This window comes from Callithrix jacchus, chromosome 12 (assembly GCF_049354715.1).
Source record: "Callithrix jacchus isolate 240 chromosome 12, calJac240_pri, whole genome shotgun sequence".
Taxonomy (NCBI): Eukaryota; Metazoa; Chordata; class Mammalia; order Primates; family Cebidae; genus Callithrix; species Callithrix jacchus.
In genome coordinates, this window is record NC_133513.1 from 87,517,259 (window position 1) to 87,535,407 (window position 18,149).

General features: G+C 38.1%; 1 protein-coding gene across 1 annotated transcript in view; it reads left to right on the forward strand.

The window, feature by feature from the left end:
* Positions 1 to 17,295: 17,295 nt before the first annotated feature.
* CYP2C19 (cytochrome P450 2C19) overlaps positions 17,296 to 18,149 on the forward strand; it is a 102,363-nt gene continuing 101,509 nt past the window's right edge. Inside the window, exon 1 of the mRNA XM_002756462.7 lies at positions 17,296 to 17,558. Within this exon, the coding sequence (XP_002756508.4) occupies positions 17,391 to 17,558 (168 nt within the window). The 5' untranslated portion in view covers positions 17,296 to 17,390. The remainder of the gene's footprint in view (positions 17,559 to 18,149) is intronic.

Genomic DNA, 18,149 nt, shown 5'->3' on the forward strand with positions numbered 1-18,149 from the left:
GTTTCAGGAGTTTTTGGGCTGAGGTGATGGGGTCTTCTAGGTATACTATCATGTCATCTGCAAATAGAGATAATTTGGCTTCCACCTTTCCTATTTGAATACCCTTTATTTCTTTTTCTTGCCTGATTGCTCTGGCTAGAACTTCCAGTACTATATTGAATAGGAGGGGTGAGAGAGGGCATCCTTGTCTAGTGCCAGATTTCAAAGGGAATGCTTCCAGTTTTTGCCCATTCAGTATCATATTGGCTGTTGGTTTGTCATAAATAGCTTTTATTACTTTGAGATACGTTCCATCGATACTGAGTTTATTGAGGGTTTTTAGCATAAAGGGCTGTTGAATTTTGTCGAATGCCTTCTCTGCGTCAATTGAGATAATCATGTGGTTTTTGTTTTTGGTTCTGTTTATGTGGTGAATTATGTTGATAGACTTGCGTATGTTGAATCAGCCTTGCATTCCTGGGATGAATCCTACTTGATCATGATGAATAAGTTTTTTGATTTGCTGTTGCAATTGGCTTGCCAATATTTTATTGAAAATTTTTGCATCTATGTTCATCATGGATATTGGCCTGAAGTTTTCTTTTCTTGTTGGGTCTCTGCCGGGTTTTGGTATCAGGATGATGTTGGTCTCATAAAATGATTTGGGAAGGATTCCCTCTTTTTAGATTATTTGGAATAGTTTTAGAAGGAATGCTACCAGCTCCTCTTTGTGTGTCTGGTAGAATTTGGCTGTGAACCCATCTGGACCTGGGCTTTTTTTGTGTGGTAGGCTCTTAATTGCTGCCTTGACTTCTGCCCTTGTTATTGGTCTATTCATAGTTTCAGCTTCCTCCTGGTTTAGGCTTGGGAGGACACAGGTGTCCAGGAATTTATACATTTCTTCCAGGTTTACTAGTTTATATGCATAGAGTTGTTTGTAATATTCTCTGATGATGGTTTGAGTTTCTGTGGAGTCTGTGGTGATTTCCCCTTTATCATTTTTTATTGCATCTATTTGGTTGTTCTCTCTTTTACTTTTAATCAGTCTGGCTAGTGGTCTGTCTATTTTGTTGATCTTTTCAAAAAACCAGCTCTTGAATTTATTGATTTTTTTGAAGGGTTTTTCGTGTCTCAATCTCCTTCAGTTCAGCTCTGATCTTAGTTATTTCTTGTCTTCTGCTGGGTTTTGAGTTTTTTTGATCTTGCTCCTCTAGCTCTTTCAATTTTGATGATAGGGTGTCAATTTTGGATCTCTCCATTCTCCTCATATGGGCACTTATTGCTATAAACTTTTCTCTAGAGACTGCTTTAAATGTGTCCCAGAGATTCTGGCATGTTGTGTCTTCGTTCTCATTGGTTTCGAAGAACGTCTTTATTTCTGCCTTCATTTCATTGTTTACCCAGTCAGCATTCAAGAGCCAGTTGTTCAGTTTCCATGAAGCTGTGCGGTTCTGGGTCAGTTTCTGAATTCTGAGTTCTAACTTGATTGCACTATGGTCTGAAAGGCTGTTTGTTATGATTTCAGTTTTTTTGCATTTGCTGAGGAGTGCTTTACTTCCAATCATGTGGTCAGTTTTAGAGTAGGTGTGATGTGGTGCTGAGAAGAATGTATATTCTGTGGATTTGGGGTGGAGAGTTCTGTAAATGTATATCAGGTTTGCTTGCTCCAGGACTGAGTTCAAGCCCTGGGTATCCTTGTTGATTTTCTGTCTGGTTGATCTGTCTAATATTGTCATTGGAGTGTTAAAGTCTCCCACTATTATTGTGTGGGAGTCTAAGTCTCTTTGTAAGTCATTAAGAACTTGCCTTATGTATCTGGGTGCTCCTGTATTGGGTCCGTATATGTTTAGGATCATTAGTTTTTCTTGTTGTATCGATCCTTTTACCATTATGTAATGGCCTTCTTTGTCTCTTTTGATCTTTGTTGCTTTAAAGTCTATTTTATCAGAGATGAGAATTGCAAGTCCTGCTTTTTTTTGCTCTCCATTTGCTTGGTAAATCTTCCTCCATCCCTTTTTTTTTGAGTCTCTGTGTATTCTTGCATGTGAGATGGGTTTCCTGAATACAGCACACTGATGGGTTTTGGATTTTTATCCAATTTGCCAGTCTGTGTCTTTTGATTGGTGCATTTAGTCCATTTACATTTAGCGTTAATATTGTTATGTGTGAATTTGATATTGCCATTTTGATGCTAAGTGGCCGTTTTGCCCGTTAGTTGTTGTAGATTTTTCATTATGTTGATGCTCTTTAGCATTTAGTGTGATTTTGGAATGGCTGGTACTGGTTGTTCCTTTCTATGTGTAGTGCCTCTTTTAGGAGCTCTTGTAAAGCAGGCCTGGTGGTCATAAAATCTCTGAGTACTTGCTTGTTCGCAAAGGATTTTATTTTTCCTTCACTTCTGAAGTTCAGTTTGGCTGGATATGAAATTCTGGGTTGAAAGTTCTTTTCTTTAAGAATGTTGAATATTGGACCCCACTCTCTTCTGGCTTGTAGAGTCTCTGCCGAGAGATCTGCTGTGAGTCTGATGGGCTTCCCTTCGTAGGTGACCCGACCTTTCTCTCTGGCTGCCCTTAGTATTTTCTCCTTCATTTCATCCTTGTTGAATCTGACGATTATGTGCCTTGGGGTTGCTCTTCTTGTGGAATATCTTTGTGATGTTCTCTGTATTTCCTGCATTTGAGTGTTGGCCTGTCTTGCTAGGTGGCAGAAATTTTCCTGGATGATGTCCTGAAGAGTATTTTCCAGCTTGGATTCATTCTCTTTTTCCCCTTCTGGTATGCCTATCAAATGTAGGTTAGGTCTGTTCACATAGTCCCACATTTCTTGGAGACTTTGTTCATTCCTTTTTGCGCTTTTTTCTCTGATCTTGGTTTCTCGTTTTATTTCATTGAGTTGATCTGTGACTTCAGATATTCTTTCTTCTGCTTGGTCAATTCGGCTATTGAAACTTCTGCATGCTTCGTGAAGTTCTCGTATTGTGTTTTTCAGCTCCTTTAATTCATTCATATTCCTCTCTAAGTTATCCATTCTTGTCATCATTTCCTCAAATCTTTTTTCATATCTTTTTTCAAGGTTCTTAGTTTCTTTGCATTGATTTAATACATGTTCTTTTAGCTCACAAAAGTTTCTCATTATCCACCTTCTGAAGTCTAATTCTGTCATTTCGTCACAGTCATTCTCCATCCAGCTTTGTTCCCTTGCTGGTGAGGAGTTTTGGTCCTTTCTAGGAGGTGAGGTGTTCTAGTTTCGGGTGTTTTCCTCCTTTTTGCGCTGGTTTCTTTCCATCTTTGTGGATTTCTCCACTTGTCATCTGCATAGTTGCTGACTTTTCGATTGGGTCTCTTAGTGGACACCCAGATTGTTGATGATGAAGTATTTCTGTTACTTGGTTTTCCTTCTACCAGTCTAGCCCCTTCGCTGTATGAGTGCTGAGGTCCACTCCAGGCCCTGCTTGTCTGGGGTGCACCTATAGCAGCTGTGGAACAGTGAGGAATGCTACCAGTTTCTTTTTCTGCTATCTTTGTCCCAGGATGTTGCCTGCCAAATGTCAGTCTTTTGGATATAGAGGGGTCAGGGAGCTGCTTGAGGAGACAGTCTGTACTTTATAGGAGCTCAATTGCTGAGCTGTGAGCTCTATTGTTCATTTAGGGCTGTTAGGCTGCTATGTTTCATTCTGCTGCAACAGAGCTCATTAAAAAGCCCCTTTTTTTCTCAAATGCTCTGTCTTGGGGGGTTGGGGCTTTTTTTTGGATGTCTGTTGAGGTGTCCTGCCCAGCTAGAAGGCCGTCTAATCACTATTTGACTGCTGAGGCTCCGCCCTGCTGTTGTGAGGTTTGCCCTGTTGCTGCAGGCTCTTGCTATTCTGCCGGGGTCTCCGCCACGGGCTACGCCCTGCAGCGGAGTCTCTCTGTTGTAGCGGGTTGCCTCGGCAATTGTGGGCTGCGTCAGCAGTGGGCGTGTATTTCAGTAGGGGCGGGTTGCCTCGGCAACTGCAGGCTGCGTCAGCAGTGGGCGTGTGTCTCAGTCGGGGCAGGTTGCCTCGGTAATGGTGGACGCCCCTCCCCCATGGAGCGTCTCAGGGACCGTCTCCTTGGCAAGCATTTGGAATCGCCGTTTTGTCTGTCCCACTGCGCTATCCCAAACGTTTTGTCCCTGCAATCCCCTGGGCTGGCCCACTGCCCAAGTCCCTTTCAGTCTCACGTTCAGCCCTCTCATGTCTCAGGTTTCCATTTCAACAGGGCACCCGGACAAGCGCGCCCTGTGGGGATCGCTGGGTAGGGCCGGCCGCCGCCACCCCGGCTGCCGGCTTCTCCAGGCAGAGCCTCTGCCTGGTGTCCCGTGTCTCCTTTATACTTGGGAATTCCCCCATTCTGTGGGCAACAAAGATCAGTCTGAAAATGCAGCTCCGACTCACCTCTCCACGGATTAACCGAGAGCTTCAATCCTGGGTTGTTCTCACAGCGCCATCTTGAGTTCCTTCCGAACCTCGAAACTATTCTATTCTATATGATACTAATGTGCTAGATACATGTCATACATTAGTCAAAGCCCATCAAATGTGCAACACAAAGAGTGAACTCTATATAAGCTGGACTTTGTTCCTGGTGATGTGTCAATGTTGGCCTGGTGATTGCAGCTATGAAAGCAAACTGGTGAGAGTTACTAATTGTGGGGGTGGTTATCTGTGGGTGAGAGGAGGGAGTATGTGGGAACTGTGTACTTTCCACTTAGTTTTGCTGGGAACCCAAAACAACCCCACAAAATAAATTCTACTAATTTAAAAATCCCCACTGTAATCCATAATTCTAGTTAAGCTGAGGTTTGCATTATTCTTTGACTGTGGAGGGCTTAATGTTGATAGTCTCCTGATCCTTTTGACTGAGATGTGTGCTTTACAGGATGGGATGTGAGCTGTCATTAACTTGGAGTTAGAAAACTGAAATTTTTTATTTTATTTATTTATTTATTTAGTATAGAACATTCTTTATTTTGAGTAATTTGTCTTTATAACATTTACATGTAAAGAAAATCAACATTTGGAAAATTATTCTGCTTTATAAAGGTCAGGGTGGGGAGACAGAATAAAAATTGAATTTAAAATAAAAGTCATTACCATTTTACATAAAAATAAATATACTTTATGTATGCTAATAGATTTGAAAAATGTTCTGTTCTTTTGAACTGCGGATTGCATTCCCCACACTTGATTCACCATCTCCTGATACCTGTCAATAAAGCCCACTATTAACCTGGGCAAAGCTGTGATATTTTGACATTGATATGGAGTGAAAGTTTTCTTATTTTACTTATATTCCATACAATGCAAAGTAAAAATAATTCCAAATAAAACAACAGTTTTCAGGTACAATTTATAATTTTCTGTGCACACACTGAGAATACATATTTTAAACCTGAATATGTAAATGTGCACAAATGTATATGTATGTATTTATATATCTTTTATTACAAAAACATTTTTACCATTTTGTTTTTTGTAAAGATGAAGAATTGACAGGCTTTAGAAAGTGCACTCTGTTATGCAGAACCTGGCTTCTCCTTGATGACTTGCCAGTGACCTTTGTCATGACACTGAAGGACTACCCTCTCCAGGGGTAAGAAGTAGTTCAACTTCAATAGTTCCTCTTCTCTAGACATGTATAAAACAGACACTATAAACATATACCATAGGTTTATTTTGGCTCCAGTAAAGCTGACACCATCAAACTCATTTAGTATAGAACTTTCAGACATGGTTTCAGTATCAGCTCTCTGCTGCAATTCAGAAGGTTAAAGAAATGCTAGCTAAAACCTACACTGACCTACTGCCGTGACAGCAGTTTAAAGCAAGTTCCTCATACTTTTATACTACTTAATGCCACAACTGCCACTGTTTTTCTGGTGTGTGTCCTAATGACAGTATACAGATGGGCAAAGTCAAAAGTTTTCAAAGTTTCAGAAGATATGTAGGTAGAAAGCAAGATGAGAAAGGCAGATTTTAAAAATAGATATATATTTACTTCTAAAATTTTTTTTGCTATTGTTATTTTAACTTACACTTAAAAATATTTTTTATCATTGCATTTTAGGTTTTGGGGTACATGTGAGGAACATGTAAGATTGTTGCATAGGTATACACATGGCAGTGTGATTTGCTGCCTTCCTCCCCATCACCTATATCTGGCATTTCTCCCCAAGCTATCTCTCCCCAACTCCCCACCCCCCGCTGTCCCTTTCCTATTTCCCCCTAACAGACCCCAGTGTGTGATACTCCCCTCCCTGTGTCCATGTGTTCTCATTGTTCAACACCCGCCTATGAATGAGAACATGCAGTGTTTGATTTTCTGTTCTTGTGTCAGTTTGCTGAGAATGATGGTTTCCAGGTTCATCCACATCACTACAAAGGACATGAACTCATCGTTTTTTATGGCTGCATAGTATTCCATGGTGTATATGTGCCACATTTTCCCTGTCCAGTCTATCATCGATGGGCATTTGGGTCAGTTCCAGGTATTTGCTATTGTAAACTGTGCTGCAATGAACATATGTGTGCATATATCCTTATAGTAGAATGATTTATAATCCTCTGGATATATACCCAGTAATGGGATTGCTGGGTTAAATGGAATTTCTATTTCTAGGTCCTTGAGGAATGACCACACTGTCTTCCACAATGGTTGAACTAATTTACACTTCCACCAGAAAACTGAAATCCTAACACACTTTTGCATTGGTGACACTTTATCTTCCTAAGAAACCAATCAAAATTAGAGGTCCCTTCTATCTTTAACTTATCTATGATGCTTTCATTTTATAAAAAGAAAGATCTAGGCAGGAGACTCAGTTAATCAAAAGGGAGGAGGGCAAATCAGGGACCCTCATCTCTCAGGGAATAAAATGATTACTGTAAAGAGAGCAATTGAGCTTATTTTATCTGAAATAAGGTGGTGGTGTTCTTCTAGAATTGGTAGGTATGGGTGTTAGGCAGTAACTTTTGGCCCTGGGTAAAGAATGAACCAAGATCTAGACTCACTCAAGTACTAAAGGTTGTATGAAACTATACTCTCTGACCCCAATTTTAGTTGACCGGCACTGTAATTATTAACTAAATTAATATTTATATTGCAAGTCACTCACAAGGCTGAATCATGAAATATCAAAACATAGTACACAATCAGTCAATGTTAGCGAACCCAGTTGAACTGAATGTTTTATTTGGGAGGAAGGGATCAAGACTCAGAGGTTATGGTTTTCATAGCACCTGCAGACACCATATCCTTGGTCAAGATACTGAATTTCTGAGGCCCAGCTTCCTCATGCCTAAAATGAGAGTCATTTTACCTTAGGTAAAAGTAATAGAGAGAATAAAGAGGAGTATGATGGTTATGAAAATTCTATGTTAGTTGTCAGAATCCCTGTAAACATGACAGACAAAACATTGTTTAACTGCATATTAATTTTTAAAATTTTAATTTTTATGGGTACATTGTAGGTACTTATATTTATGGGGTATATCTAATATTTTGATACAGGCATACAATTTATAATAATCACATCAGGGTAATTGGGGTTATGTCAAGCATTTATCATATCTTTGTGGTAGGCACAGTCCAATTCCACTCTTTCAGTTATTTTCAAATATACAATAAATTATCATTGATTGTAGTCACCGTACTGTGCTATCAAATACTAGATCTTATTCATTATATATGACTATATTTTAACACTTATTAACCATCTCCACTTTATCCCCCACTTCCTGCTACTCTTCTCAGCCTCTGGTAACCATCATTCTATTCTCTATCTCCATGAATTCAGTTGATTTAACTTTTAGCTCCCACATGTTAGTGAACATGTATTTGCCTTTCTGTGCCAGGCTTATTTTATTTAAAATAGTATCTTCCAGTTACATCTATGTTGTTGGAAGTAACAGGATGTCATTATTTTTTTGTGGCTGAATAATATTCCACTGGATAAATGTACCACTTTCTTTTTACCCATTTATCTGCTGAAGACACTCAAAATCTTGTCTATTATGAATAGTGCTGCAGTAAACATGGGAGTGCAAATATCTCTTCAGTATACTGACTGCCTTACTTTTGGGTATGTATCTTGCAGTGAGATTGCTGGATAATGTGGTAGTTCTAATTTTAGCTTTTTAGGAACCTCCGTACTAGGTTGTTAAAATGTTTTCCATAGAAGATGTACTAATTTACATGTCCATCAACAATGTACAAGTGTTCTTCTTAATCCACTTCATTGCCAGCATCAATTCTTTCCTATCTTTTGGATAAAGGCCATTTTAAGTGGGTTGAGATGATATCTCATTGTAGTTTTGATTTGTGTTTCTGTGATGATTAATGATGTTGAGTATATTTCACATCTGTTTACCATTTGTATGTCTTCTTTTGAGAAATTTCTATTTAAATCTTTGGCTCATTTAAAAAATAAAATTATTAGATTTTTTTCCTATTGAGTTGTTTGTGCTCTTTACATATTCTGGTTATTAATCCTCTGTTAGATAGATAGTGTGTAAATATTTTCTCCAAATCTGTGGGTTGTTGCTTCACTTTGTTGAAGGTTTGCTTTGCAGAATGTTTTGAAACTTGATATGATCCCATTTATCCATTTTTGTTTTGGTTATCTGTGCTTCTGAGGTATTACTTAAAAATCTTTGCCAAGACCAATGTCCTGGAGAGTTTCCCAGATACATTCTCTTAGTAGCTTCATAGTTTGTGGTCTTAGATTTAAGTCTTTACTTTATTTTAATTTGATTTTTGTATATGATGAGAGATAGGGGTCTAGTTTCATTTTTCTGCATATAGATGTGCAATTTTCCCAGCACCATTTATTGAAGAGAATATCCTTTCCCCAGTGTATGTTCTTGACACCTTTGTGAAAAATGAGTTTACTATAGGTGTGTGGATTTATTTCTGGGTTCTCTATTCCATTCCATTGCTCTATGTATCTGTTTTAATGCCAGTACCATGCTGTTCTGATTACTATAGTCTGTAATATAATTTGAAGTCAGGTAATGCGATTCCTTCAGTTTTGTTCTTTTTGCTCAGATATCCTTGACTATTCTGGGTCTTTTGTGGTTTCCTATAAATTATAGAATTTTTTTCCTTCTATTTCTGTGAAGAATGTTGTTGTTCTGATGTGGATTGCATTGACTATGTGGAATGCTTAGGATAATATAGACATTTTGACAATATTAATTATTTTAATCCATAAACATGGAATATCTTTCCATTTTAATGTCCTCTTTAATTACTTTTATCAGTGTTTTATAGTTTTTATTGTAGAGATCCTTGGTTAAGTTATTCCTAGACATTTTATTTTGTGTGTAGCTATTGTAATGGAATTACTCCCTCTATTTTTTTTTTCAGATTGTTTACTGTTGGCTTACAGAAATATTACTGATTTTTGTATGTTGATTTGGTATACAGCAGCTTTACTGAATTTGTTAGTTCTAATAGTTTTCTTGTGAAGTTTTTAGACTTTTCCAAATATAAGATTATATCATCTGCAAACAAGAGTAATTCGATTTCTTTCTTTCCAATTTGGATGCCCTTTATATCTTTCTCTTCTCTTGTTGCTCCAGCTAGGACTTCCAGTACTATGTTGAATAACAGTGGTGACAGTGGGCATCTTTGTGATGTTCCACATCATAGAGGAAAGGTTTCAGTTTTCCCTATTCAAATGTGATACTAACAGTGGGTCCATCATATAAGGACCCACTGTTATGTTGAGGTATGTTACTTCCATCCCCAGTTTTTTGAGGGCTTTTATCATGAAGATATGTTGAATTGTATCAAATGTGTTTTCAGCATCAATTGAAATAATCATATGGTTCTAATCCTTTATTCTGTTGGTATATCACATTGACTGATTTGTGTATATTGAACCATCCTTGCATCCCAGTGATAAATTCCACTTAGTCCTGACACCTGGTTTTCTTAATGTATTATTGATTTTGATTTGCTAGTATTTTGTTGGGGATATTTGCATCAATCTTTATCAGAGATATTAGCCTGCAGTTTTCTTTTTTTTTTTTTTTATCTAGTTTTGGTGTCAGGGTAATACTGACCTTGTAGAATGAGTTTGGAAGTATTTCATCCTCCTCTAGTTTTCAGAATAGTTTGAGTATAATTGGTATTATTCTTCTTTAAATCTTTCATAGAATTTAGCACTAAAGCCATTAGGTCCTGGTTTTTCCTTACTGGGAGACCTTTTCTTAAGGCTTTGATCATGTTACTTGTTATTAGTCTGTTCAAGTTTTGGATTTCTTCATGGTTCAATCTTGGTAGGTTGTATGTGTCTAAAAAATTGTCAGTTTATTCTAGATTTTCCAATTTATTGGCATGTAGTTGCTCGTAGTAGACACTAATGATCCTTCAAATTTCTGCAGTATCAGTTGTAATATCTTTTTCATCTCTGATTTTATTTGTATTTTCTCTCCTTTTTTCTTAATCTGGCAAAGGTTTGTCAATTTTGTTTAACTTTTCAAAAAACAAATTTTTTGTTTCATTGATCCTTTGTGCTATTTTTAAATTTCAATTTTGTTTATTTCTGCTCTGATTTTTATGATTTCTTTTTTTCTACTAATATTGGGTTTGGTTTGCTCTTGCTTTCCTTCTTTTTTAAGATGCATCATTAGGTTGTTTATGTGAAGTTTTTCCTGTTTTGTGATGCAAGCAGTTACAGCTGCAGACTCCCTGTTTGTACAACTTTTGCTGCATTCCATAGGTTTTCGTATGTTGTGTTTCCATTATCATTTTTTTCAAGAAGTTTTCATTTTCTTTCTTAATTTCTTCATTAACCCACTGGTAATTCAGAAGTGTATTGTTTAATTTCCATGTATCTGTATAGTTTCCAAAATTTCTTGTTATTGATTTCTAGTTTTTTGAGATGGAGTTTCACTCTTGTTGTCCAGGCTGGAGTGCAATGGTGTGATCTTGGCTCACCACAACCTCTGCCTCCCCAGTTCAGGTGATTCTCTTGCCTTAGCCTCTCGAGTAGCTTCAACACTATCCCCATCAAGTTACCTGTGACCCTCTTCACTGAACTGGAAAAACCACCTTAAACTTCATATGGAACCAAAAGAGAGCGCTCATAGCCAAGTCAATTCTAAGCAAAAAGAACAAAGCTGGAGGCATCACACTACCTGACTTCAAACTATACTGCAAGGCTACAGTAATCAAAACAGCATGATACTGGTTCCAAAACAGAGATAAAGACCAATGAAACAGCTCATCCTTGTCAGAGGGTGAGCTAAATATAAGACCACCCTCTGAAAAGGATAAAAGTAAAACAACTGTGGATGACAAAAGTCTCAGAACAGTCACAGTTAAATACACAACTGACAAGGAAATTTGGTTATTTCTATGGCATACAGCAATTTTATATGATAATCATAACTACTACTGATAACATACACCAAGGCATATCAAAGCCACAAGACTTTCATAAAATTCTGGAACGTATACTAATAACACATTTATATAAATATAATCCAAAGAAGGTTAAACACCAACACATTCAGTACGATTTTATTATATCAAAAAAACCAAATATATCTCTTTTGGACTTCAGGGGATGAATATTAAACAATCAATGAGGATCAAAGTTAGAATTTCATTTTGGAAAGTTTGTCAAATATAAAATCTTTAAGACACTTGCTATCACAAAATAAGATCACAGGTCATTGTAAAATAAGTCATTCATTTAGTCAAAGTCATAACTCAAATATTTGGAAAAAAAAGTTGAAAACCTTTATTATTTGAGAGAGAAAACTTAATTTGCCAAACAATAAGTCCTAAAAAAGACAGCAGGAAGCCAGTTATATTTGTTTTTCACAAATTTATTAAAAATCTAAAAGATTTTAATCATCTTGACTGTAAGATATAATTTCCATAAGCCTTTTTTTTTTTTGTTTTTTGGAGATAGAGTCTCATTTCCTCACCCAGGCTAGAGGGCAGTGGCATGGTCTCTGCTCACTGCAACCTCCACCTCCCTGGTTCAAACTATTCTCAGCCTCCTGAGTAGTTGGGATTATAGGTGCACACTGCCATTCCTGGCAGCAGGTCTCCACACAAAAACTCACACAAATCTGGATGCCATTTCAACTGGCAGATGGAAGACCTGGGAGACAAAGCCTCCCATTCAAATGAAAAAAGGGGGGCTGAAACAGGAATTTAGGTGATCTGACTTGGCCCATCCCACCCGCACAAAGACCAGCAATCTGAAATGCTCTGGACTGAGAGTTTCACAATAAGCACAGCTGGACCCTGGATGGCCCAGCTCTGGGAGGGGGCAGGGGGAAGGGTATCCATCATTACTGAGGCAGTCCACCACTACCAAGGCAGTCTGCCATTACTGAAGCAGCCAGCTGTTACTGAGGTAATCCACCATTACCAAGGTGGTCCACCATTACAGAGACAGTCTACCATTACTGAGGCAGACCACCATTACTGAGGCAGTTCTAACTATACCTCTGTAAGCAAAACTGCAAAGAAGTTCACACAGCAGCTGGGCAGAGCCCACGGCAGCTCAGCAAAGTCTCTGCTGGCAGACTGTGACTAGGCTACCTCCTCACTGTACAGGGCATTTCTGAAAAAAGGCAACAGCATGTCAGGAACTTATAAATAAAGCCCCACCTTCTGGGGACAAAGCACCTGGGAAAAAAGGTGGTTATGAGTTCTGCTGCAACAGACTTAAACATACCTGCCCAGCAGCTCTGAACAGAACAATGGAGTTCACAGCTCAGCACCTGAGCTCCTATAAGAGACAGAGTGTCTCCTCAAGCAGCTCCCTGACCCCCGTATATCCAAAGAGTCACCTCATAAGGGAGAGCTAAGGCTGACATCTGGCAGGTATCCTTCTGTGACAAAGATAAGAGAAGAAGAAACTGGCAACAACCCTTACTATTCTGCAGCTGCTGCAGGTGACCCCCAATCAAGCAGGATCTGGAGTGGACCTCAAGCAGTCCTATAGCAGAGGGGCCTGACTGTTAGAAGGAAAACTAAGAAATAGAAAGAAATAAATTCATCATCAACAAACAGGACATCCATTCAGAGATCCCATCTGAAAGTCACCAACTAAAAAGAGCACAGGTAGATAAATCCACAAAGATGGGAGGAAACCAGCACAAAAAGGATAAAACACCCAAAACCAGAATGCCTCTCCTCCTCCAAGGGATCACAACTCCTCACCAGTAAGGGAACAAGACTGGATGGAGAATAAATCTGATGAATGGACAGAAACAGGCTTCAGAAGGTGGGTAATAACAAACTTCTGTGAGCTAAAGGAACATGTTCCAACCCAATGCAAAGAAATGAAATACCTTGGAAAAAGGTTAGACGAAATGCTAACTAGAATAACCAGCTTAGAGAAGCTAGCTTAAACCATAAACGACTTGATGGAGCTGAAAAATACAGCATGAGAACTTCACAAAGCATACACAAGTTTCAATAGCTGAATCAATCAAGCAGAAGAAAGGATATCAGAGATTGAAGATCAACCCAATGAAATACATCAAGAAGGCAAGATTAGGGAAAAAAGATTGAAGAGAAATAAACAAACCTGAAAGAGAAAAGAGAAATGAATCCAAGCTGGAAAATACTCTTTAGGATATTATCCAGGAAAACTTCTCCAACCTAGAAAGGCAGGCCAATATTCAAGTCCAGGAAATACAGAGAACACCACAAAGATATTTCTTAAGAGCAACCCCAAGGCACATAATCCTCAGATTCACCAGGGTTGAAATGAAGGAGAAAATGCTAAGGGCAGCCAGAGAGAAAGGTTGGATCACCCACAAAGGGGAGCCCATCAGATCTCTTGGCAGAAACCCTACAAGCCAGAAGTGAGGAGGGGCCAATATTCAACATCCTTAAAGAAAAGAAGTTTCAACCTAGAATTTCATATCCAGCCAAACTAAGCTTCATAAGTGAAGGAGAAATAAAATCCTTTATGGACAAGCAATTACTGAGAGATTTTGTCACCAGCAGACCTGCCATATAAGAGCTTCTGAAGCTCACCCAAGAAGACATACAGATGGCAAATAAATATATGAAAAATGCTTGTGTTTAAACGTCATAAGGGGCCTACAAATTAAAACCCCAATGAGGTACTACTACCTACTTATACAATGGCTAAAATCCAAAACACTGATAGAATCAAATGTTAGCAAGGATGTGCAGCACTGAGAACTGTTAGTCATTGCTGATGGAAGTGCAAAATGGTACAGACACTTCAGGAGGCAATTGGGCATTGTCTAACAAAACTAAGATATGTTTACTATATTATCTAGTAGTTGTGTGCTTTGATATTTGCCAAATGAATTGGAAATGTATTTCCACACAAAAGTCTGCACATGGATGTTTATAGCAGCTTTATTCATTGTTGTCAAAAATTAGAAATCACCAAGATGTTCTTCAATAGATGAATGAATAGACAATGTGGTAAACCTATACAATGAATGTTATTTAGTGTTAAAAAATGAACTATCAAGCCATGAAAAGACATGGAGAAACTTTATACATATTAGTAAGTTAAATCTTAAAAGGCTACATATTGTATGATTCCAACCATATGACATTTTGGAAAAGGCAAAACTATGCTGACACTGCAAATATTATTTGTTTCTAGGGCTTGCAAAGAAGGGAGAGTGAATAGGTAGAGCACAGAGGGTTTTAAGGGCAGTAAAACTATTATATGTGATACTACAATGGCTGATACATGTCATTATGCATTAGTTAAGTCCCATAGAATGTACAACACAAAGAATGAACCCCACATAAACTATGAGCTTTGGTTGATAATGATATGTTAATTTTGGTTCATCGATTGCAACTAATTAACCACACTAATGAGAGTTCTTGATTGTGAGAGAGGCTGTGTGTCAATGCAGGGAAAGGGGCATGTGGTAATTATATACTTTCCACTTGGTGTTGCTGGAAACCCAAAACTGCTGTTAATAAATAAATAAAAATAATAATAAATAAATTTTTTTTAAAGCCTACTCAAATCCACTATTGTAGCCAAGCTGTCAAACTGAGGTTTGTATTACTCAGTGACTGTGGCATGCTCAGTCCCTGGTCATTGGACTGAGATGTGAATTCTATGAGATGGGATGTGACATGTTACTGAACTGGGAGTTGAAAAACTTGGATTCTAAGAAAAAATCTTATAATGATGCATCGTGATCCTTTGTCTCACTGAATCAACAATTGCTCATTTCTAAAGAAAAAAAAAGGAAAGTTTAGAATAGTTGATCTCAGAGATCCCATCTGTTTACAAATTACCTATAATTATTTCATTCTATAAATTGAAAGGTCTAGGTAGGAGTCACCTCAGCAGAAGAGAGGAGGAACAGCACTGGGACACCTAGCACTCAAGGAATGAAATGATTATTCTAACGGGAGCAACTGATCTTATTTTACCCAAAACCAGGTAGTGTATTTCTGTTGGAGTTTAGAGTTATATGAGTCAAAGACCAAGTTACTGCTTTTATTTGCCCTGTGTAAAGGGTTCTCCAAGGCCTTGGACTCACCCAAGTACTAAAGGTTATAAAACCAAACTCTTCTGACCAATCTAGTCAACTGAGGTTGTCATTACTGATGTTTATTTTGAAAATCATTTACTAGACTGAATCATGAAATACTGAATGATTGTACACAATCAGTAAATATTGGTGGACTCAACTGAACTGAATGTTTTGCTTGAAATGAAACCTTCAAGACACAGGGGTTATGGGTTCCAGTCTCAGCTGTAGCACTAGCAGACACCATGTTCTTGGCTAAGGTTATGAATCTTAAGGCTCGGGTCTCTCATTCCTGAGATGGATCAATTTTATTGTAAGCAAAGGTAATTGAAAGATTCCAAAGGGACATGAGGTGTGAAAATTCTCCATAAATTGTTATAATCCCTGTTAAGAATGAACAATAAAGTAATGTGCAACTGTGTCTTAACATAAGTTTTTTCTTAGTAAGAGAACTGGAAACAAACCCACTAAGCAATTTAGAACAAATATGATACTATATTTAAAAAATGGCTTTGCATAAGTGTTGTCATTAGTGATTTAGTAATGTGTATCTTTCTAGTTGTATTTAGATCCTCAACTCAAAATGTCAGCTCCTGTTAAGGTCTATCCATTGGGATGGTTCTGTGCTGTGGGTCCATTTACTGATTTCCCTACCTCCCATCCTTTATTGCATCCACAACTGTTGTTCTGTTCATAATTTCCTTTGGTTGCTGTGCATTATTACATTATCTCTGAAAGTAAGAGACCAAAAACCATAGAAAGCAGCCATGTCTGGAGGTGACTGGGAGGTCGAGAAGCCCTAGTTTCTCAATCCCTTAGCACCAAATTCTCTGAGATTGGCTCTTCCCTCAGTTACACTGAGCATTTCACCTCTGCACCTCTGCAGTGATGGAGAAGGTAGAACTCATTTCTTCTCATGAGCATCTCTGGTGCTGTATTCCTTCGAGACAAATAAAGGGTTCTATTTAATGTGAAGCCTGTTTTATAAACAGAATCAATGTTGTGTATATTCAGAATAACTAATGTTTGGAAGTTTGTTTTGTTTTGCTAAAATTGTTCTCAAGGCAGCTCTGGTGTATGAGATAATGCATCACAATGGGCATCAGAAGACCTCAGCTCCAATCCTAGTTGTGCCAGCTATGAGCTGTGTGGCACCAACAGGTGTCCTGTTTTTCCAGGGTCTCCCTTTTCTCATTTGAAAAATAAAAAATAACAATTCCTACCTTCACCTGCTTTTTAATGGGGTTTAATGGTAAAACTGTTTATATCTGCTAAGCTAATTTATGTGATATATGTTTGATTATTTAAGATATATGAGTTGTGTTAGCTATTTGATATTTAGGCTGCTGTAATTTTAGTAGGCTATATTATAATATTTGAAAGGATTTCATTATAAAGGGCAAAGTCTCCTAATCTTTGATATAGCATTGACATACTTTTTAAATATACAAGGCATAGAATGCATCCATTTCCCTCAAAATCATAAATTCCCAGCTGGTTATTAAGAATTCAGAATTTTGAGTGATTTTTTTGCATCAGATTATTTACTTTAATGCTTTCAATTATGATGGTTCATTGGAACCACTTAGGTTAACATTTTTTTAAAAGTTAGCAATACCTGGGCTCCAACCAAGTACAAAGAAACCAGAATGTGCAGAGTAGGTACTGGAACGAAGGAGAACAAGATCAAAGGATGTTTTATTTTTATCTCTATCAGTGGGTCAAAGTTCTTTCAGAAGAGAGGCATATAGTGGACCTAGGTGACTGGTCACTTTATACATCAAGGAGGCACACACTGAATTAGCATAGAGTGTTGTAAAAGGCTTGGAGTGCAAGCTCACAATTATCTTAGTAAGAAGAGAAAGCTTTAATGGATCCCTTTGTGGTCCTTGTGCTCTCTCTCTCCTGTTTGCTTCTCCTTTCACTCTGGAAACAGGGCTCTAAAAGAGGAAAATTCCCTCCTGGCCCCACTCCTCTCCCAATTGTTGGAAATCTCCTACAGATAGATATTAAGGACATCACCAAATCCTTAGCCAATGTAAGTATGCTCCTTCAGTGGCTTGCAAAACGTAAGTAAAGTCACCTTCTTTTCTTTTTCTTTCTTTCTTTCTTTCTTTTTCTTTTTTTTTTTTTGAGATGGTGTTTCACTCTTGTTACCCAGGCTGGAGTGCAATGGCGCGATCTTGGGTCACCGCAACCTCCGCCTCCTGGGTTCAGGATATTCTCCTGCTCAGCCTCCTGAGTAGCTGGAATTACAGGCACACACCACCATGCCCAGCTAATTTTTTGTATTTTTAGTAGAGACAGGGTTTCACCATGTTGACCAGGATGGTCTTGATCTCTTGACTTCTTGATCCTCCTGTCTTGGCCTCCCAAAGTGCTGGGATTACAGACATGAGCCACTGCGTTCCCAGAGGTACATTGTTACAAGAGATCCTTGTAAAGTAAGATACTTTGAAAGGCTTTTGTTGCCTTTTTCCAGTTTGTCAGTGTCAGAGATAGCGGAATGAAATCACTCATTTTGTGAGTAGAAAAAGATGTCGGTTTTTGCATGTTAGATTCAAAATAACAAACTGGCAGTAATTTGAAGTGCTTTGTTCCTTCTTCATTTTATAGCCACTTGCTATAA